Genomic DNA, 23319 nt, shown 5'->3' on the forward strand with positions numbered 1-23319 from the left:
AACACCATCTTCTGGAGTTTTTTTTTTTTTTGTTTTTTTTTTTTAATCACTTCTCTACTACCCTGATGCAAAACTGACACCAATCTGTCTGTTGTATTATCATGCGACACCACAATGAGTCTGACGGATCAATTGTGCAATGCGGTCTGATGGCAGACATGCAAAAAAAAAAAAACACACACAAAAGTGATTAATCATTAAATTAAAAAGCTGTCCTGTAATGGATTCCTCAAGGCTGTTTTCTCACCAGTCACTGAGAGAGCCCCGGTTTCCTGTTCAGGGTAATAAATAGCTCCTCCAGCCCCCTTGAAGTATGTGCTTCTAGTTCCTGATGCCTTCCTATCTCGACGCTGTGCTGCAGACAAACCTCCTGGTTTCCTTCTGATCAGGGTCGGTCACTTGCTGACCCGTCAGAAACTCTTCTCTCCTCCGGGCTTTTCCTCCATGTACAGTACAGTATTGGGTGTTTTCCACCCGGTGCATTCACTGCAGCCTCAATGAGGTCACTTTAACATAATACACTTCTTTAGGAATACTTTGCAAAAAATACCGGGCTTCAGGGGGGGAAACACACAAAGAGTCATCTTTCATTTGCTACTTTAGGGCCCTTTTGTCCCTTCACAAGTTATTTATATGAGACCAGCATTGACTTTTTAACTGTGCCAATGATATGCACTTTGCTGCCCCACAATGATTGTATTTGGAATCTTATTTGTTTACTTTATGGTTGGTAAAAGACTAAATTAGCTTCTTTTTATAATGTAAGTTCAAATGTTGTGGATACAAATAAAACCAGAACTGCTCGTGTGAATGATTACTCCCCTTTCACAGACAGCTGAGGCTAAACTGAGACTCTTGGGAACTGAAAGTCCTGTTTCAAAGTGTACTAAGAAGTTTTCAAAAGCGCCTCAGTCATTTTTTAATTTTTTTTTTTAAAGATGACAGATAATCATTTATCAAAATTGCATCATACGTTATTGAATGTAATGGTTTTTATGATATTGTTTTCACTTCAATCATTTGCAAACCTTTTGTTCAGTTTCTGATTGTTACCTATTCCTATGCACGCTCACCCTTTTTGCTGTCACCTTCTGAAAATAGGGAAATTCATTTTATACTTTTTGTTTTTTTATTTCAACTTCTTTTGTACCTGCCCTCCCATATTCCTGAGACTGAGGACACCAGCTTTAGTAAACAAATAATATAAACTTTGTACACAGTTTTTACTTGTTTTCTTTCAAATTGATGAAATAAAAGGTCTTAACAAAAAGCTGTGTAGACTCTCAGACTTTTATTGTGAAATATTTGAGCTCTGACCTAGAAGACAAATTAACTAAGAAATAACTCACAGATTTGGCTAAATCAACCCATTATGAAATATTGATTATTCTTTCTAGACGTCCCCACAGCTAATTAATAGGAATACAAATGTTGAGAGGAGTCTTTAAGAAAAGAAGAGCAGTTTTCACTGTTTTCCATCCTACTGCATTGTCTTTCTATTTGAACCTGATCAGTTCTTTCATGCCTTGTCCTTTTCCATTGTTTCTTTATCTTGCACTTTTCATAAAAGGTTACTTCAGTTTCATGAAAATGGACCACATCCATTATGATTGTATATATATCTCTGACCTCTGAGTTCCTTTGAGTTGCGATAGCTCCATCAGTGGGCTGCACCTTTACTCTGCAAGTAAATAGGAATGCTGTTGTCATCTAAACCTTGCTGCGATTGCACCCCAACAGATAAAACACAGCTAAGTGTGTGAGACAAATGTCCCAGCAACGCAGCGGCTCTGACTGTGTCTTGGCTGTGTTCTCTGCCTCTGCAGGACCGCTCAGGTCCACGTCTGGGGCTCTGCAGCTGGTCTAAGACAGGGAGAGGTGCTCCCCCCGGGCCTCGGGCAGATGGTACAGTCTCTGGAGCAGATGTTGACAGCCAGGGCTCACAGTCTGTCTTTTGGCCAGCTGCAATACACAGCGAGACCGAGGCTTTGGCCCAGTGTGGCGCTCACCTGACAACCATCCCTCACCTGACTCGAGCAGCACAGCCCAAAACAGACCGCAGAGCCAGGGCTGCGGCTCCGCCACGGGCCTCCCCTGGGTGGTGTAGTGTTGTGCTGCATGAGGAAAGTGTCACTCACACGGCCTGCAAGCCAGAGCTCCGCTCTTCTTTGTGCTACAGACGAAAACGTTTCCTCCTATATGTCAAAGACACAGAGCCAGCAGAGGCTGGCACTGATGTACACTAAATGTATGTAATGTTAGAAAGTGTGTCTCATACAACAACAGTGATGAGAGGATTGCAATGTCTATTTTCTATTTAAAATGTTATGCACTAAAGCCATTTAGCCCATTTATACTTGCTCAAAGTCTCAGTATAACGTACTTCACTGGAAACTACTTTATAATGTACCACTGAAAAGATATTTATTTGTTGTACCTCAATGTCTCAGCAGTGATAGTGCAAGATCAGCTGCATGAGGCTTGAACTTGCTGACTGCACTGTGCTGCTGCAGCTAACCCAAACAAACATGACAAAACACATAAAACACTGAAGGAGATGAAAGCAGGAGGATCACACACGACAAGTCAAGTCAATTTTATTTACAATGTCCAATACCACATATCACAGATGGGCCTCAAGGGGCTTTACAATCTGTACATCATACCACACCCTCTGTCCTTAGACCATCAATTCTGATAAGTAACCCCCCCCCCCCCCCCCCCCCCCCCCCCACAGATCTGGAAGAGGACACACAAGACACAAACCTCAAGCACATCCTTCACACAGATAAACAAAAAACAGAGAGAGAGAGAGAGAGAGAGAGAGAGAGAGAGAGAGAGAGAGAGAGAGAGAGAGAGAGAGAGAGAGAGAGAGAGAAGAGAATAGAAGATGCTGGATCTCCTGGAGGACAAAGATCCAGATCTAAACATCTGGAATGAGGCACCATCAGCCAGGAGAGAGAGAGAGAGAGGGGGGGGGGGGTTTTCAGGAAGTTACAGTTGTCGTTATGACCAGCATGGACTCTAAATACTAGGCGTAACATATTGTTCTAAGTAGGACAATAACAGTTGTAACTAATAACATCAACTTTGTCTCCGTTCCATTCAAGTCTCGCAGTAAGCCATGACAGTGTTACAGTCATCCACCGTCCACTGTACCAGGACCCTGACACTGAAGCAGCTAAATGGAATTCAGCCATCATTCATTTCATTATTTAAACCCGTACTTTACTGTGATTTGTCAAAGTGTCTTCAGTGAAAAACGACCCTGTTTCATGAAGCTTGGTGTCATGATTTGGTGAAAGACAGAGGTCAGGAAACTGGTTTAACCTGTTGACTACGAGCCACTTCATATCAACACTAAGAGCAGGGGGGAAGTGGAGGGGGAAACACACCCAACGTATAGTAACCTTTTAATTTGTATTAAAAAAAGGGTGCTACTTCTTTTTTAGAGTGACATAGTCATAAATAATAGTTGAATCGTAAACAGAATAGAATCCATGTTATGTGTATGAAGATTATTTGAACACATGGAGGTAATCATTCTCCTCTTTTTACTCACACTGATAGCAACATAAATGTGTGGGTTGAAATAATGAATGAATGAAGATGGTTTATATCTACAGGGAAACATCGGGACTTTGTGGCTTCACTGAAATTGCTCTTAACATCCTGAATTTATCTTGTGGCAAAAATTGAAAATTTCGCTGGAGGTCAATACGTTAAATTGGGACTACAGCGCCATCTAGTGGGAATTGGGTTTATGTAAGCAAATAACTATGTAGACTCCGTACTACAAATTTAATTTAATTTGGGGTATGATATTTTAATGTAAATATTACTTGTTCTACACACTTCAACAACAATAATAAATCAACACGATCTGAATCTCAAATCCACTCTATTCTCTGACGCAGCAGGTGCAGTTTCAACATTAGCTCGTTAACAGGACAAAGCAATCATCTTCTTTTTCTTCAAGCCGATATATTTTCCTTTCTGTTGTCTCCACCGAGCCAGCGCGAGCCACAAGATAAACAAAGTGCTGTGGCTGTGAATAAAGGCGAAGATCGTCTATGCTGACGATGACTCACCAGATGGCTAAAACGCTAACCCGGTCTGCAAAAATGGCCCTTAATCCCTATGTATCATATTTAATTTTTCAAAGAAATTACATGAATTCCTACTGGAGCTCATAGAAAGCAGCTTCCCATGCGCGGATTTGTTTAATATTACAGCATACATTTAAAAAAAAAACTATCTCCCTAGAATGGATGTTTTCAGATATTGTAATATTAATTAATAAAGATTTATAAGATATTCACTTGAAAAAAAGATATAGGACGGATGTCTAGGAGTTGACATACAGTTTACTTTATTACATGCAGGAGGTTTATATTAACAAGTACATTTTCTCAATCCCTGTAGGCTTAGCACACTTTCAATATACTTGAGTTTTACTTGAATATTTACCTTTTATTTACACGCTGTACTTCTACCGTTAAAAAACCCACCGATGGAGGCTCTCAACATTGTCGACTAATTACTTTGCAGATGGGAATTTTTTCTTTCAAAACATCTGATGAACCTATAATAAATGGGAAACTATTGAATAGTCTATAAAGTATAGACCAACAGATACTAGATTTCTGAGGTGATACCCATTTGGGCCTTAAATATTTGATCAATATATCAGTAGTTATTTCTAAAAAATATAAATACATAACATCAACAAATAATCTTGATATGGATCCCATTTTACTTTGATTTGTGACCAACATACATACATACATACATACATACATTTTACAGTTGAAAAATAAACTTGTCAGTTCTCTGAGGTGAACAAACAACGTCAAACATATTTTGGTATTTCTGTCGTTCTATGTATTGTTATTTATTGACAGACATATATACACAAACAGGTATATCTGAAATAAGGCCATAACGGCCGATATATCTGCCTGGTTGATTTATTAATCCAAAGTAGTTAAACTCTACCTCTACTTCAGCATTAAAATGATTCTTACATGTTAATCCATCAATGACAATAATCCAGTAAGATAATGTCTATTAGATATCACTCTGAAATAACCCATTATCTATACTGACTGCTGAATCTTTTTTTAAATTATTTAAGTAAAGTTTGATTATAACACTTTTTTTTTTTACTTAAGTAAAAATATTGAATACAGGACATTTAAATGTAACGGAGTACTTTTATAGTGTGACATTGCTACTTTTACTTTAGTAAAGGATATACTTGTTATATTGCTTCCGAAACACTTAAACCACAAATTTGCAGAAAAACAATGCAGCATAATATTGTCTTTAGTCCAGGTTTCTATTTAACATAGTTATCCCTCATTGTATTAGCTTTGTGTGTGTTGAATTGGAGAGCCTCTGTGTTGCATGTCTTGTTAGTATTTAACAATGTATAAGAGTCTCCTGAATGATGATACTACTTATATTTACATTCTCACTTCTTTCATTGTTTGTGCACGCTTTGGAAAGGGTAAATATTGCATAACTTTAATTTAATCTTATCTTCTCTTTTTAGGTTTACTTTGTAACATCTGCCTCTTGGGACTACAGATGAAAAGTAGCCTCATTTACAGCAATGTTTTTATTAATGTGCACTGTCCCTTATCAAATAAACCAATAAATAACATAAATGCTCAAAACAAACAAAAAAATGTAATGTATGTGCACACAACAATTCGTAACATAAAAGGGTATTTTTTTTATTTTGGATATATATATTAAATAATACTTGTACTAAATAATACGAACATTTAATTATGCTAGACTGCAAGAGGCCGTTGAGTTTTTCTGCACCCGGAAAAGCAACAGAGTGAGAGGTCTGACTCCTCCTCCACCTCTGAGCGTCTGACGGACTTGTCACACGACGTCACCGGGTCGGCAGGAGAGGCGTTGGAGGAGAGTTTCGCCTGACTGTCACTCCCAGAGGAAGAAGAAGAAGAGGGTGTGAGCGAGCGTTACCTGTCCAGTCTCACCTGGTGCGCTTTGTTGTACATGTCGGTCGTCGACTTATTCCATCTGCTGTCGGACATTAAACACTGGCTTCACTTTGGAGCAAGACGGAGAAGGCGATAAAGGTAACGTGACGTCCTTGTGGGATCAAATCATTGGAAAAAGGCTCGTTTCTGTGTAGCCGGATGCTCACTAACGTTAGCTAAACAACCTGTTCGCCGACGGGCTCCAACACTCCGAGCTTTTAATTCAAGATAACACTAGCATTGCCATATATTACACATTACATAGATTGTAGTCAAGGTATTAATACGTCTCGTGTCTAATATTTATCTGGCAGTAATGTTTAGTTAGCTGAGGTTACAGGAAGTAAAAAACAACAACCGAGCACCTGAAGTTTTGAGCAGTTAGATGACGTTACTCAACCGGCGCCACTTAGCAACAGGTTTCCCAGCATGCTCAGCGGAACAGACTCTGCTTTTGAAGGAGGTAATACTTGCTCTGGCTTTTATTTACAGAAGAAAAACTGGCATTTGTGAGTCGTGTGAACATGCTGAATACTGACGCATGGAAACCTGTCTACTTCTAACATGGTTCACCCCCCCCCCCCAAAGGCAAACATTATTATCTCAGTAGTAACACAGCCAGACTGGATTTTGTTTGATAAACAGGTCAAACTTGGGTGAAATGATAGCTTCTCCTCAGTAATCTCAACGCTGAAGCATGCTTTCACAACAGCAGTTATATTTAGGACATCGTTCAGGGACACCGGTATTGGATTTTGATCAAGCCTCCTGAGTCTCATTCAATAAACATGTTGTCATTTAGTCTTTATATGTGTGTGTGTGTGTGTGTGTGTGTGTTGGTGTGTGTGCGCTTGTCTCTTCCCAGGATGCTAAGACGATCCTGACCCGTGGCCCCAACATGAGTGTGACGTCATGGTTCCTGGTCAGCAGCTCTGGCACACGCCACCGCTTGCCACAAGAGATGATCTTTGTTGGCAGGGACGACTGCGAGCTGATGCTGCAGGTGTGTGACTTTGTATGTTTAAGAGAGTGCGTGCGTGTGTGTGTGTGTGTGTGTGTGTGTGTGTGTGTGTGTGTGTGTGTGTGTGTGTGTGTGTGTGTGTGTGTGTGTGTGTGTGTGTGTGTGTGTGTGTGTGTGTGTGTGTGTGTGTGTGTGTGTGTGATGACATTGTGGGGAAGTTTGTGTTTACACGGCAAACACCAGCAGCATGTCAAATGAACCCCTAACTGGTCTTCATTCTAGTCTGTCAACAATGACAGCTAGTCACAGAGAGATGTGAAACAGCAGTGGGAGGCTCCCGACAGGCTTCATGTGTGTGCATTTCTGAATGTGTAACCTGGCGACGGTGCCTCCACACGGTCTTTCAAACAATGACTTAAAACGCTGCTAAAGCATTCCCACTGTGTTTTTCCCATGCAGTTGTTTGTCAGAAACCCAATTTTCTTTTGTGTTTTTTTTGTAAAATACTCTCGCTCCCGTTTTCTCCTCGCTCTGCATTTCGTCCAGCGAAAGAGGAATGTTGCCTCAGAAGCAGTTGTTTATACTTTACTCAGTCAGCGCGTTGTGCTCAGAAAAAAAACCCGGCCAACCACAGACCGTTGGTTAGATTGAAAAGTTGCTCATGTCCACATTTAGGCGTCGCTGGATCCCAAAGAAAAAAAGGAAAACCAACCTCAGCCTCTCCCAGTCTGAGATGATGCAGACTTTTCTGTTGCTCAGCTTAAGCACTCAGGACGGCTTCCTGCCCTGGCACACAGTCAGTTTAGGCTCCAAATTGTCTTTTAAATCCCTAATCTTTTGTTTAAAGCTCAATGCTTTTTTTCACTTTCAAATCACAGTTGAATGTCCGTAACGTGAGAATCCTGTTTGACGTGAAAACCAGGGATTGAGTGTCGGTGAAGTCGTACCGCATAGCACAGCCGAGGGCCTCGACTTGATGTTTGAATTTTCTCGTGACAACTGGTGTCGGATCAATGTCTGTATCTCCATGAGCAGCAAGTAGACCGTACTCCTCCTATAATAGTAGTGACTGCATTTAGCCTGGTCCAGTGATGCAGCTACGGTTTCCTAGCTACGGAGCAAACATTTTCTCTGCGATAAGAGAGGCAAAGGGTCATCGAAGTAGGAACGTGGACTTCTTAGTGATTGATAAAATCATATTTATACTCGGTACAGTATTTGCTTTAAGTTACTTTAAGTTATTTGCAGGTCCACTGAGTGAATAGGCCACACAGACCGTACATCCAACCTGTTTATTCCAGTTGGTAGGTGGTGTGGAAGGGTTCATTTCAGCCCTACAGATGGTCCTTTGAAGGACGGTGGTCATTTTGTGAATGAGTTTGGCGATTACCCTCAATCTTTGTGATGTTTATGTGACATGGAGGCGCAGAGTCCCTCATGATTAGAGAAGAGAGAGTCTGCTACAGTTTGCCCATAATTGATGGAAAGCATATTCAGATACAAGCACATCTCTCCTCTGGTAGATCATGTGCACACGTCACGGACGTCAGCTACGCAGGAATTCTGTGTTCGGTAATGAGGACCATCTATTAGTGTAATCTACAGCAGCGGCCGGTTTGTGGTGTATTCAAGGGATCGGACTCTGTGTAGCAGTGATAATGACGAATAATGATTGTTGTCCTTGTGGAATATTCTACCAATTATTTGCTCGGTTAGTTCATGGAATGTCGAGACAGTCCCACAGTTTCCCACAACCCAAAGTGATATCTTAAACATCTAACGACTTTTCGCTTAACTTTTGTTGCAGTCTCGTAGCGTGGACAAGCAGCACGCTGTGCTCATCTACGACCCGAACACAGACGAGCACATGGTGAAGGACCTTGGCAGCTTGAACGGGGTGAGTGACTCCAGCTCTTGTGTCGGACTACCTGTGATAGAGGAGACCGGAGCTCTGGGCTCCCTGAAGGCAATTACCAGAGCACAAAATCCCTCTTTGTGTGCCGGAGACGGGGACGGTTGGTAGAACCGTGGTTCTCAGGAGACTGGATTTTCTTGCCGGCCTACATCCCCCCTTTTTTTTCCTCCCATTCTTGCGATCTCCCTCTCTCCAGCCCCTCTCTCTCTCTCCCTTCACTGCTCTGTTAACACTTCACTGCACCACATTATCCCAGTGAAATCCAGAGTTGAGCAGTGAGAGAAACCGTTCATTGTTCTCAGAGAGTGTTTCTGTTTTTCCTTGGTAACTGCAGCCAAACTAATCAGAGCAGAACAGCGCAAGGACCTGTAACTGAAATCCAACATTGCTGTGTTGCTGTGTGTCCATTCTTTACCGTTAGTGATCTGAGGATAAACTCTGGAAACTGTTGTGTGTATTTCCACCTGGCCATTAAGCATTCTACAAAATCCGAGACAGCCATTGCATAACAGCATAATCTCATCAGTTTGAATGTGCCTCTGGATTAACTTTCAATGGAAAAAGGGCCAATTGCAAAGCACCTTACAGTATCTGGAAGCGTGCCACAAGGAATTAGAGAGCCTGTCACCTGTGAGTCAACACGTTTACCTCATTAACGACCAGTGAAAGGTATTTAAGCGTGATGTTTTCCTTTTCTTTATTTTGCAGACGTTTGTGAACGACCTAAGAATCCCAGACCAGACGTACATCACCCTCAAGCTCTCTGATGTCATACGTTTTGGCTATGATATCCTTTTTCTATCTTATTCATTTAAATGTTAGTCTCGTGTTTGTTGGTTTAACTTTGGGAGCTGTGTGATTTATGTAATGTAAGTCACACATTTTTGACGTTTCATTTTCCCACTGCAATCGTTTCGCTCCCATCGGCATGTTAATCTCCTGTGGTTTTTCAGTCAGGGGTTTTAGATTATGGTCAATCTCCTGCACCCTTTGACCCCCACAACAGGAAAGACATGAATGGTGAGACTTGGGTAAGATAACATGGGGCTGGTTTAGCGTATAGACGCGTATAGACGCTGTTGCACGTTTCAAGGAGTGGGTCGCTAAAGAAGCTTTTTGAAGTGCAGCAGGTCTGTACTGCTTATCTCTTTTCCTCCTCCTTGCAGTAGAAGAACGTACCTTTGACCTCCTTGGGGGTTAGGGTGAAAACAAAGCATGAAAGGAGATTCAGTAAAAGAGATTTACACTAACTGCACATGCTCTAAACTTTAGGTTGAGGATTTGTAGTTTGTATGTTTTTCTTCAGGTCCTTCTGGAGAGCCAGATTCTAAACTGTGAATATATGTGTATATAGATGTGTTATCCAATGTGTGTGTACTTTAACTCCTCCTGCACATGCTCATGTTTATATCCTGGAGAGAAGTCAACACAAGGTCCCAGAGGAAGCTCTTAAAGTAAGTACTACTGACACTGTATACATATATAGTCTAGCAGTGCTGATACGCTTGCTGTGGGTCCTTCAATGATAAAGTGAAGTGCTCATCTATTATTTTTATTATCAATTAATCTGTTGATTATTTTTTCCAATTTTCACATCACCAATTAATGATCAGAAAGGGTTACAAACAAATGGACTAAACTGAACAATGTGCAGCTTTTCCATTAGAGGCCACGTGACGTAATGTGGGCGTGACCTTAGTTGGTCAGCTTCCTGTGCCAACAGTTGTCAGTCATCATGATGAGCTCTGTGCTCATAAACAGGCACATACTTACAATGAATTATCACCTATTGATCTGGCATTTTAATGCATGATTAAAATTGTAACTTTAGAACGTGAACACGGTTTTCTAAGTGATGAAACATGCACTTTTATTTTTAGAAACATCCTGCAATGATTGTTGGCAGAGGTTTTCTCACATCCTGCTCCCCCCCCCCCCCCTGTCTCTTTGTGCAGCATGAGAAGTACACCAACCAGTTGCATCTTAGTATAAAAGCCCTGCAGGCGAAGGCGAAGGAAAAACAGCAGCTCCCGAGCTCAGAGAAGAGCAAAGTTCCTGTTTCCAAACTGCTGGTGAGGGCCGAGCGAAAAGCCCAATCCCTCACAGGTAAACTACATCAACACATGCTCCACCGTAACACACATAGCAGGAAGGCAGCAGGTTTTATTTAAACAGAAGCAAGTGAGTTCTAGCCAAAGTGGATTTGAACACCATGCTCACACACACACACGTGAGGACGTTTTTGCTTCCCCATGTGCTACACGACTTTGGCTGTAGATCGCTCGATAAGACGGCGGTTGCGTCTTTTATTAAGAGCTCCCCTGGTGTGAGATTAGGCCTGCCGTGTGAGCTGAGAGGCCGAGGCCACAATCCCTTATGAAGTCAGTAAAGACGTAGATCTCGACATCCCAGAGTTGGCCGAATGAGTGTACAGGAGTTGCAGAATGAGGGCTTGCCAGACAAGTGCAGGGGTGAAGAGTTAAGGACAAGCAGTCTTATCTCTCACAGCCATTCCTGACGGCTGAGAAGAGGCGGGGTGCTGCCAAACACGGCAGCGATGGCTTAACATGTGCGGCAGAAGAATTAGAAAGGTGTGCAGGTTGACACTTCTGTTCATGTAGCTGATGGCGGACTTGTTGCTGCTTGTGCTTCCAGTTGCTTTTATGCCCTCTGTGCCCTGAGCTGTACTCCAGTAGATCCAGTCGTACAGTAGAGGCAACAGTGGAACAGTCAGACAATTCTTAGTTCAAGTGAAGCGTTTTTGTGAATGAAGCTCATTCACACTGACAAAACGCTTTCCAGCTGCTGTTGATTTAGCAATTCTCGTGCTTTCTGTTCCACAAACGCCCCATGTGAGCTCAGAGGGGAAAACTACAACTGGTGCTTAAAATAGGACTTTTCCAGCACTGGGCTCATATCCCACTGAGTGCCATACAGATAAATCATTGAACTGCACAACTTTGGAAAACATTTTGTTAGCTAAAACAATGGTAAGTAATGGGAGCGCGGTCGTATCACCTGCAGCTATAAGCTGACTACAGTGATCCTGTGAACCCGTGACTGTATGCTCTTTGTTCAGCATGCTCACTGAAGCCCTGTTTACTGGGGGCCATGCAGTACAGCAGACAGCAGCCTCGCGCTGTGCTGTTGTGACCCGATCCACCAATAACAAAACGGGCATCCTCTGTCTCCCTAAATGTACTGTCACAATAAGATGAGGATAGGATTTCATAGTCGGAGAACAAAATCGCACACATGAAGAAAAGCTGACTGCTATTTTCATTTACATTACTGCACAAACCTGCTTATCTATGTTGACTTCATGCAAATAGATTCCTTTTGGCTGAATTTGTTTGACTGGAGAACTTGTTGGTTCTTTTGGTTTACTCTGGATTGGATGTTTCAATTTGTTTTTATTGTGTACAATGCTGTCCTTTATTGTCTGTGTGCTGTTGCTGGTTTCCCCATGCAGCTGTACAGGATGTGGAGTGTGTCCAGTCCTCCCGCTGTCCGGAATCTAGTAGTTATTAAGGAAATACAACTTTTCATGGAGCCACATATTCAGTATAAACATTAAACTCGTCTAACCTATTATTTGTTAGGTTATTCTGGGTCTGCTTTCTGACGACTGAGCTATGCTCCGTCCACTTTAGTTGTGACACTCACCCGTGTTTCCTTTAGCTAAAAGGAGCGGATCGGGTAAGGGGAAAGGAATTAGTAACATGCTCCTCTCATCACTGTGTTGATGTCTTATCGTGCGTGTCCAAGGCAACAGTGGTGAAGTGCTGTTGATGCTTAGAATTGTAAAGCTCCCACATTAAAACCCAGAGAGCTTGTTTAGCTCATGTATCAGGCCGGCGAGCTGCTTCTGGATTATCTGATTAGTGCCTTATAGGCTGGCTGGACTGAGTGGACCGGCAAAGCAGCGGCTAAGCACCAGTTCAGAAGCAGCATCGCGGACATCATCCTCATCCCCTCCGTTGTATGCAAAGGTTAATATGCTAACAGTGAGTGTCACCGCTCACAAGAAGCCTCACTTTTAGACAAAGTCGTTATCCGAGATCTTGTATTGTATAGTGTTTTTTTTTTTTACATTGAAGATTAGGATTAGCTTTGTCCCGATTCGCACAAGAAGGATTATGTTTTGGTGGTTTGTGCGATGCAGCTTGTATCACAGTTGGACCCTCGCTAAACTCTCTGTGACATGGGGATGTGGGTGAATTGTAAAAAAAAAAAAAAAAAAAAAAAAAGCCCAAAGGCTACATTTTGTTGTTGCAGGACCAAACTCAGACATAACATTGTTTAATCATGTGACTAACATAAACTCATGGCCTTATAAATACAAGAGGTGTGTATACATTCAGTTCTTTGTGACTCTTTCTTCTTTCCTGAGTTTATCCATGTGTCTAATGGTGTGTGTTGGTCTGTTAGCTGCCACAGATGCTCCGATATCCAAGCCTACTCCTCTCTATGGTCAACCATCCTGGTGGGGGGAGGATGAGGAGGCAGCCAACAAAAAGAAGAACAGAGGTGGAAAATCGCCACAACAGGAGTCTCCAGGTCAGAGAATGTGTCTTTTATTTTTGACTAACGTGTGCCAGCTACAGACTTCATTATGGTGTTAGTACTGAAGTGTTTATATCTTTTTAAAGCGTTATCTGTACTATAATTGCGTTGGCTCTTCCCACATCTGTGAATTAGATCCTGATTTGAAAGGACATGTTTATCTATGGCACTTCTATCTAATGCCCTTTGTGGGTTACTGGAGATGGATGGTGTGAAGCCCAAGGCAGGTCTCTGGCCGCTGGTTGTGGACTGTTAGTCAGGCCAGGCCAGTGTGGGCATTGCCTGTCTGCCTCGTGATGTATTATGACCCACTAAGCTTCTGCGGGGGGGGGGGGGGGGGTGATCGTTTGCCTCACGGTGCCCAGGCCGAAACAGATTATTCCCACTCAGCTACCCTCCGTTGGACTCTGAGCTGCTAAAGTGATATTTTGCCGTGTCGAACTAGCACCCAAAGACCAACTGGCGCATTTGTTTTCTCAGTCTAACTGCTGGAGTCTTTTGTGTTATTTGTGGCTCCTCCTTTCAGGGATTGTGCGACAGCGGCATCCCAGTCATCACGATCACTTTTCTTAGCCGTACCAATGAAGTTTGAGTTACTTAGCTGTAATTGTGAGCTTGAGGAGGAACCTCAAACATGCAAAGTATGTAGTATGTGTAACCAGCACTAATGCTTGCTGTGTATCTGTGCGTTTGCTGTCCTCAACCATCCTAATTTCTAACAGAGTCGGCTAAAGACGTGTCCAGATATGAGGTCAACGGTTCTCTGTCCGACAATCAAGTCAAGTCCATCTTCTCCTACCGCCAGGAGCCCAGCTACTTTGAGATCCCAACAAAGGAATTACACCAGCGACCTGCCAAGAAACCCGAGTCGCAGGTCCACGAGGTTCCCACAAAAGACACTCCAGATCCCACTCCGGTTGTCTCTTCCACACCTCCCGTGGTCCAAAGCCATGCCGCCTTCACCATCGAATTTGACGAATGCATGCCAGGTAAGATGAAGATCAAGGACCACGTGACCAAGTTCTCTTTCCGCCAGCAACAGAAGCTGCCTTCCACAGAGCCCGTCACCACGCCCACTGAGGTGATGTCGGCAGAAAGCAAAGTGGCTGATTGGCTGGTCCAGAGTAATGCCAGCATTGTGAGGAAGAGGTCACAGGCTGACGACATGTGTAGCACAAACAGTGACCCGTCACTCCTGAAGACCACCAAGAGTGAGTCACTTGTAGAATTTCACCAACACTCGCTTTAATTGCAATAATGTGCTAGTTCTTAACTCACTTGTGGTCTTTTCATCACCAGCAAACCACCACGAGGACGGCACTCACAGTGATTCAGAGGATCCTGCAATCAATGGAAGTGATTTCCTCGAGTCAGAACCTCGGATTGGGTACCAAGAGTCTCCACAACCACTGAGAGCCTCCCCGCCACAACGCTTTGCCTCCCCCGACCCTGAGGAGCCCTTGTCCTACTCTCCGCCGGAATCTCAGTCCCTGTCCAGTCTTAGCAAGGCTGAGCCTCACCAAGCCTTCGTTATTGAATTCTTTGATGACAACCTAAGAAAGAAACGCTCCCTGTCCTTTACTAATAACACATCTCCACCTGAGCCCTCGGGCCTAAGGGTCCAGCTGGAGAAGGCGAGGAAGGGCTCGAGCCCAACTGGGGAGAGACGAGTCCCATTTCCAGCCTCCACCGCTCCTCCAACTCAACAGTACACTGTCCCCCTGAAGGGCCCTGCTTCCACAGGCTTCCAGAGAGCTGGCTCTCTACGAAGGGAGAAGACGGAGGACCGGCTCAGCACCGGCTTTTCCTCTCGCTCTTCTTCATCTGTGTCTGTAAGACCCTTTAGCAGTGTGGGCCGGAGGTCCAAACTCGCCCAGGAATTTACTGCTGAATTCCTCAAACAAGCAAAGCAGTCCTCCTCTGCCAGCTGGGAGAAAAATAAATCTAGTCCCCCTCCAGCAGCTAAGACGGAGACAGTGGTCGCATCCCAGAATAGTCCCCCTCCATCTAAAGCTTCCTACCAGCCACAGACTTCCTCTCCTATCCACCACCCTGTTCCCCTCAAGGCCCCCATGATGCCCGATCCGTATCAGGGTGTGGAGGTCAAGATCCCTCATGTTGGCCCCAAGAATGAAGAGGAGGACAGTCTGAGTGACGCAGGGACCTACACCATTGAAGCAGATGTTCAAGATAAAGAGCTAGAAGAGGCACGGAGCAAGATTGACCAGGCAAGTTCCTTTCGCCATTTAATTTATGTAAATTTGGCTAATAATGGCAACATGTTGCTGAAAGGAAATTCGTCTGCTTTGCCATTCTCCAGTGTCTTGGGGCCTCAGAATGAGTCATGGACATTGGCAGTCCCACTTTACTGCAATGGTCAACTTGCACTGCTTTGTTCCTGACAGGTGTTTGGTGTTTTTGAGAGCCCAGAGCGAACCAACCAGAGTGAAGCAGAAACATCAGCAGCATTTAGGCCTGTTAATGTTGAGAGCAGGGAGCAGCATAGGCAGAGTAGCAGTGGGGCGGTGAGGCCAGCTCCAGAACAGGGACAGAGTCTGGTGAAGGTAACCCTTCCTGCTCAGAGTGTGATCAATGTTTGGATGGAATCATTTTATTGCCAACTATTGACAGTTAATTAATGTGTTTGGTCAGTGTACCATAATGTTTAAGCGTATCTTGATTTGCCTTCTTTGGATTTCTTGTATTTGTTGCTGTATCTCTCTATTGACTTCTAGATCCGGCTCATCTTTCCTCACATGTTCTGGGTTCTTCATTGTTTAGTTTTTTCTTTCAAACCAAATATAAGGACAAAAATACATGTTTTATTATCACAGTTAACCTAGCTTGTTTTGTTTACTAAGAAAATCATACAATTTAAAAACTGCACCTTTTTTTTTTTGTAAAGATATTGACTGAGTTGTGTGTTATCTCGTGCAGGTCCAGCCAGCAGGTGCGGTGTTACAGGGGGCTCCTAAGTGGATGTCTTGCTGGACCAGCTTGGCAGACAGCTACACAGAATCTGGCCCTTCGTCTGGCCTCTTTGACGTCTCTTCCCAGATGGAGCTGTCAGGAGGTAAATAACACCTGACGAGACATGAATTTATTTGGAATTTTAATGAGACGCCCTGATGAATATGAATGATATTCCGTTTAAGTGTGTGTGGTTAATATGCATTCAAACTGTTTCACTTCAGCACGGGGTACAATCATCCACAAGGCCACGCTCAGCCGACACCACGACAGCACCGACTCTGATGGTTCGAGAGCTCGGCGCGTCCTGCCCCAGCTACCACTGGGTGAGAAGAGTGACATTCCGACTCCCAGCATTCATGTTCATTATGACCCGCAGTCAACGTTTGATGTAGGAGGGAGTAGCATGGTTTCCCCCAGGTCTCAGGATAGCCTTCACAGGTTATCGGTGCATGACGACGTAGAGCCCGACAGCCTGAGTGATGCCAGCAAGTCAGATGATGGTTCCATCGTAGAGCAAAAGAGGAGGCCGCTGTCAGACAGAGAAGCGAGGAAAAATGAGGACAGACTCTCAACCGAGTCCACATCGTTCTACATTGGGTCAGCGGGGGCTGAGTCCCAACATGAACTTGGGGGCTCAACCCCCAGCACTTCTGAGAATGAAATACAACACGCAATCAAAACCTTCTCAACAGCAACTCTGACCAAACCAAGAGGTAACCAGGACTCTGGAAAGGTCAAGCCCAGTGTGTCGGCTCCACTCCTGAGCCAGATTACACAGAGCCCAGAGTCCAAAGAGGGCACTGTAGCCGCATTATTCAGACAAGAGAGCTTCACCAAGGAGCGGCCTAGCAATGCCAGATTGCCCAACATCTCTAGCCTGCAGGTTCAGAGAGGCATGGACCCTGAATCATTCCAGGGAGCCTGTAACCAGGACACTCATTCTTACCTCAAAGAGACTGAGGATGTTCTGGCGGTTCTGGAGGCCAAACTCCAAGCAGTACAATCGGGTAAAACACCGTCTTCGATAATGGACTCTCTTTCTGCGGAGTCTGATGTCGATACCTCCAGCACAGTCAGCCAACACAGCAATAAGACCAGGCCAAACATACTGCCTAAAGCCCCCTCTGTTAGTGGCTTCCATAGGGAGAAGTCTTCAGCCAGTATAGCTAGTCAGGACCCAAGTCCCCGGTCCACAACATCAGAAAAGCGGCGTTCTCAGGGAGAAGACGGCAACAATAAGACGGAGTCTGTCAGGAGACCGGTTGGACTGAGACGTAGTGTCGGGAGATGTGGCTCCACAGACCTAAGCGACGACCCTCAGAGCTTCCCTTACTCTGACCAGGAATCTAACAGCCACCAATCCCGCAGAAAATACACAGTGCCCCTTCAGAAGGAGGACGGCAAGAACTCTAGAGCATCCCAGGCCTTGATTCGTGGCAGCAGCTTTTCAGCCCCGAGACCCACCAGAGCGTCCATGCTCCGCCGCGCTCGCCTGGGCGAAGCTTCGGACAATGAGGGCCCGGAGACAGACAGGCTGTCCCAGGAGGCGGGCAATGCCCTAGCGCAGCAACCCCAAGAAACCAAGAAACTCTCCAGGCTGGATATGCTGGCGATGCCTCGTAAGCGGACGAGCTCATTCAACACACCCAGCGACACTGAGGCCTCGTCCACCGGCAGCTCAGTTCGGAGGGCTTCTGCATCGGGGGGGAAGCCTGTAGAAAAGCCACAGAAAGCACCGGTCAACAAGATGCCGATCACTCGTGGACGTTCGAGCAGTGCCAAATATTCTGGAAGCACCTCAAGTGAGTATGATACAGAAACTTGTTTGATTGAGTGTGACATATCTTGACTGGTATACCCGCTTACTTCTGTCTCAGTCAAAGCGAGTAAACACAGTGGTTTGCCTGGAGCGGAAGCATTTCATGGTCTGTTGATCAAACACCGTGGTGAATTGTTTGATACAATTAGTACTCAGTTTATATGCTGTGTGTTTCAGTAAATAACACCTGGGCTTTCTTCCACAAAAGTGTTATTTTGAAGGGGACTTTCACTTACATCAATAACACTAACATTACATTTTCTTGTGGTGGCGCAACCGCTGGCGCAAAAAAAGCACTCTGGCCGTTTTTTATTTTCCTGACTTTGAAATCCACTTTGCCCGTCTGTGTGGTATTTTGGCGCCAGTGCACAGGTGGAAGGCGCAAACGGGAGCAATTAAAAAAGGGCCCTCATGGAACAAGAGCTTTTTATATTCACTTTGATCTACCTTCATCTGCACAGTGTTCTCGGGCAGTTTATGGTAATCCATGAGGATTGTATGGCCATGATGAGGATTATCATTCTAGCCATGTACCAAATGGTTTATGCTAAACAACCCAGTCTTTGCTTAGTGGTACTTGTCTGGTACTCAGCTGCTTTACTGTGGAAATCAAGTACTCATTTCAGTTTGTGAATGAACAAATGAGCACTTCCACAGCAACTCTTCTGTCTCTTGTTCTGGGGAGGGTTTTGGTGACGACATCTAATATTCACGGTGGTGTTTTTCTTGGCTGTATTCTTTGATGGTGTGTCTCTCTCTCTGTCCTCATCCTCCATAACTCAAACCAATTCACAACGCCAAGGCTCCAGGAGACGACACAAAGGCTCTGACTATACCTCTACCTCAGACGAGGAGTACGACTCAAACCAGAGCACTCCTAAACACAAACGCTCCCAACCTTCCTCAGCTTCCCAGAGCCCGCGGAATCTTGCGCGGTCTCAGCCGGTGGTCGCCTTGCGGCCAAACCCCCGCAGCAGAGATTCTGAAGAGGAGAACCATGACGGAGATGCCTTACACAGTTGGTCCAATCACAGCTCTGAGATTGCACGGTAAGGAATATTACAAGTTAATTCTGTTCTGGTGGACATGCTAATATGATCTCCAAATGTTAAATTGATGTGTTACTGTAGCCTAACTGACGCTAAAGATGGTTTCTCACGTGCAGCATCTAGCATTTTATTTACTGCATTTTCCATAAATAGCTTAAAGAGATCAAGGATTTCACTTCCTGCAGAATAATGTAAATATAATCCAAATTCTTATTCCTGTCAGACATCTTTCTGACACGTGTCCCTTGCCTGCTAGGTTGAGTCAAGACCTGGCTAAAGACCTAGCTATCTTGGCCAGAGAGATCCATGACGTGGCAGGTGAAGGTGATCCACAAAACCCTGGAGTGGAGAGCAGTGCGGCCGTCTCCACAGTGACCGCTCACAAACAGGTAAACATGAAGCTTTATCCGACACACTCAAGCATCAAGTCTCCTTCATCAACTGACTAAAACTGAAGATGACTATTATTTATCTTCTTCATGACAAACTATGCTCTTTCGTTGAAAGAGGAAGTATCTCTCAGTGCTTTGCACATCTGGTGCAGTTATGTAACATGAAATTAAGATGGTAGTTTTTATCTTTATCACTTAATTGTTATACTATACATCATGGTTTTATCTCCTTGCCTTGTTAAACACATCAGCCAAAGGAGACAATCCGTCTCTTTCCTGTCTTTTACTGTAACACTTGAGTCTGTTTGTGTTGCAGCTGGTTCATCGTATCCCAGAGGCTGGATTAAACTACCAGAGGGTCCCACCAAGTTCTACATCTTCAAGGGAACCTGACCAGAGTGACCACGAACAGAACACCAGGCCGCGAGCTCAGAGCACAGATGAGGTCTCGCACAAATGCCGCTTCGTCTAATTTTCTTTACAAGCCTCTGTGACGCTAGCACCGGGAAATCATTTAAAGTATTTGGTTTTTTTTCCCCTCCAGGTCATTGTGGACAATCTGATGCTGAATCCAGTGTCACAGATCACCATGGCCATCAGAGAAAACACTGAGCAACTTGCTGAAAAAATGAAGTAAGGCGTTACTTGAACATCCTTTATTCCCGTGCTTCGTCTGCGTTTGTTTGTCAGACAGGATCAATAGTTTTTAATCAGACGCCACTGAGCCAATAATCTTATTAAACTAGAGTAACTGAGTGAGTCAGCACTGACAATATGGAACCGAGATGTAATCTTCTGAACAGATTAGATGCAGATAATTTAAATGTTTCCATTGTGAGATGAACCACAGTTTGTGCTTGTTTTTTTTACAACCCTTATTTAATCCAAAAAAACATCAAATAAAGAAGAAACATTTATTTTAGCATTGATTACATTTAGTTCTGCTAAGTCACCACAATCAGAAGACAGCCCGGCTCTCAGTTTTCCAGACACAGAAATGTGTTTAAAGAGAACAGTAAGAAGCAAACGTTCTAACGAGTGTATTTGGGCATTCTGCACGCAGGGTAATGTTCCAGGACAGGATGGATATCTGGGAAGAGATTGAGGCCACGGTTAACTCTGACAATGATGTTCCTGTCATCAAAACCTCCAACAAGGTTGGTGACTTATGTTTGTCAATGTTCAAGTTGAATTAATGCTGGTTGATTGTTTGAGATAAGTTGGACATCTGTGTTTCAGGAAATCACATCAATCTTGAAAGAACTCAGGAGGGTTCAACGACAACTTGAGGGTGAGTCAACCTGACCCTTTATAAACATTATGACATAAATAATCTTCATAAAACATTTGTATAGTGAAGCCGATTAATCAGCTGAAAAACTTTTTCCATGTTATTTTCCCCTCCAGTCTTTAACACAGTCATGGAGCCCGGTAGGCAGTTTGACAGTCCTAAGGCCTCGGCCTCTGTGGTCTCCTCCTCATCTGGAGTTCGGCTCTCCAAACCTCCCGCCTCACGAGACTGGAGAACGATCCACTCCGTCTCCAAACGTGGCGGCGGCCCGAGGCCCAGCGAGGGTGTCAGGAGAGCAGCCGTGACACCAGACGACCAAAGAGCGGGATATTTGGTCTGAAATGTGACACAAACACGCAGGTTCCTCCAGTGCTGAACTTGTGCTGTGACTCCACAATCACAAGTGTCACCACAATGAAACTAAGAGTGGGGGGGAAGTGAGACTGTAAACGCATCTGTCGTCTCCCGTGCATCCAAACATACACACTAACGCACTATGAGCACTACACATCTACACAGTGGTGTAACTCACAGTGACGCCTGCACTAAGGGCTGAGGTTGAAGATTTAAGGAAGTACCAAAATACTACAATAAAAACCTCACCTCTCGGACAGGCCTCCAAACTATACTTGATTCTCTCTTTGTTCGAGGTTGACCTCGTTATTTGCCAATGATACGACCAACATTGCTGATTTTAAGAGCTCATTGTATTTACTTGGTTTATTTGTGAACCAGACTGAGAATAATCATCTCAGGAAAATCTACTAATATATATAATCTACTAAAATATATATATATATATATATATATATATATATGACAAATCACATTTTCGAGGAAATATTACTTCATTGATATTTGTTTTGGGTAGAAAGAACGGCAATAACACCAGCAGATCTTAGTGTACTTGTATCCTCAGTAAACTTATTGCTTTTCCTCATGTGTTTTTGTCTTTGTTTGCCACTTTTATCTTTGTGGACAAGATATATCGCAGAATGTGAAACTAATTTATTAGGGGTCTTTTGTGAGACGCTGTATCCGAGACAACATGGCTTTGGGAGAGTTAGTGGACTCTAGTGCCAGAGCAATTAACGCTGTGTTACACAGTTGCTATCAACCAGTTTCTTGAGTATTTATTCTGTTAACATTTCCCGCTGTATGGACTGTGTCCAGGCCTCTGTATTTTGTCCAGCTGGAGATGAAAGACCTTCTGGAATGTGTGGTCTGACTGGTAGGAGGGACTCAGTTCAGTCACCTGGCAACACAAATCCAAGTGGCTGTGAAACAAGAGTTTTCAAGCATTCCTGGCTTCTCTGCCTTCTGAAAAGTTGTTATTTGTGTCAAGCACACTTGAGGGGGACTTGAAACTATTTTTTTGTTGTGAGCACAGTCAACTCAGAGGTTTGGCCAAAGACGATCACAAAACGACTGACAGGAATGAGTCGCCTTTATCCCCGTTTGTGCTGAGCTCATCACACCACCACACCTATCGCGTCCTATGCTCACGAGCTCTCAGCACTGTGGTCAGATTTGATATTTCCTCTCAAGTCACAAGGTCACTTCGGATGGGTCCTCACATGACTGGAGAAGTAATGTCATTGTAGCACGGATGTTGAAAAAGTCAATTGTGCGAAGCTGTAAATCTGCCGATTAGTTTGCGACATTCTGTTCACTATGTAAATATCTAAATATATCTTTTACAAATTACCTCTCGATCTTGTCTTTTGCACTTGTGTAGTACAACATTGTCCCCTCGACTTGATATGCTGCAAACTGAAAGTTGTTGCTCTCCTGCGAAAGATTGTAACCATTTGATGCCGTTGAGCCTGCAGCAGGAGAGAAGGCGACCCGGTTCACCAGCTGTTTGCTGTTTCCCCTTTTCCCTTCTCCAGATTGTACATGCGATTGTAATTGGGACGTACCTATAAGTGCCACAGAGCTGTGTGGGACAGTGGTTGTTTACAAACTCAAGCTAAATTGAATGTTTGTCCTCTTGACATCACTTGCTTGAAGTGTTGCTGCTATTCTTCTTCTGTGGGATAGTATTTCCCCTTTGCTTTACTCCATCTAAGTCAAAGCTACAGCAGGTTTGAGAGCTGAAATGTATTTCTCGTTTGTCAAATTTGTGTCCCTCTTTTGATATTCAATTTGTTTCCCCTCCCTTTACCTGTTGATTGTAATCTTGCTGTCTTGTTAGCTGGTATTTATGTTGTTGTTGTTTTTGTTTAATTTGATGATTGCAGATTTTTCAAATAAATTTGATTAGTAAAGCTGTATTTTGTGATTACTTTTATTCACTCACTACACTTTTGTTTAGTCCCGAGCAAATCTCAAAT

At 43.8% G+C, this 23319-nt stretch overlaps 1 protein-coding gene across 2 annotated transcripts; it reads left to right on the top strand.

Annotated features, from left to right (window-relative positions):
• The first annotated feature begins 5899 nt into the window (after positions 1 to 5899).
• On the top strand, positions 5900 to 23259 carry cep170ba (centrosomal protein 170Ba). 2 transcript variants are annotated; one of them, XM_076107536.1, is made up of 19 exons: positions 5900 to 6116; positions 6883 to 7020; positions 8786 to 8875; positions 9602 to 9680; positions 10289 to 10347; positions 10849 to 10999; positions 13325 to 13453; positions 14182 to 14670; positions 14759 to 15687; positions 15865 to 16023; positions 16397 to 16532; positions 16654 to 18234; positions 19054 to 19300; positions 19557 to 19689; positions 20009 to 20137; positions 20237 to 20325; positions 20756 to 20849; positions 20932 to 20983; positions 21100 to 23259. In XM_076107536.1, exons 2-19 carry the CDS (start codon positions 6916 to 6918, stop codon positions 21321 to 21323), a joined length of 4875 nt encoding a protein of 1624 aa, XP_075963651.1. In that variant the 5' UTR covers positions 5900 to 6116; positions 6883 to 6915; the 3' UTR covers positions 21324 to 23259. The 2 variants fall into 2 exon arrangements, with proteins under 2 accessions (XP_075963651.1, XP_075963652.1); XM_076107537.1 differs by lacking the exon at positions 15865 to 16023.
• Positions 23260 to 23319: the final 60 nt, after the last annotated feature.

The sequence above is a fragment of the Anarhichas minor genome, unplaced genomic scaffold (assembly GCF_050575085.1).
Source record: "Anarhichas minor isolate MPS153535 unplaced genomic scaffold, ASM5057508v1 ptg000040l, whole genome shotgun sequence".
NCBI lineage: Eukaryota > Metazoa > Chordata > Actinopteri > Perciformes > Anarhichadidae > Anarhichas > Anarhichas minor.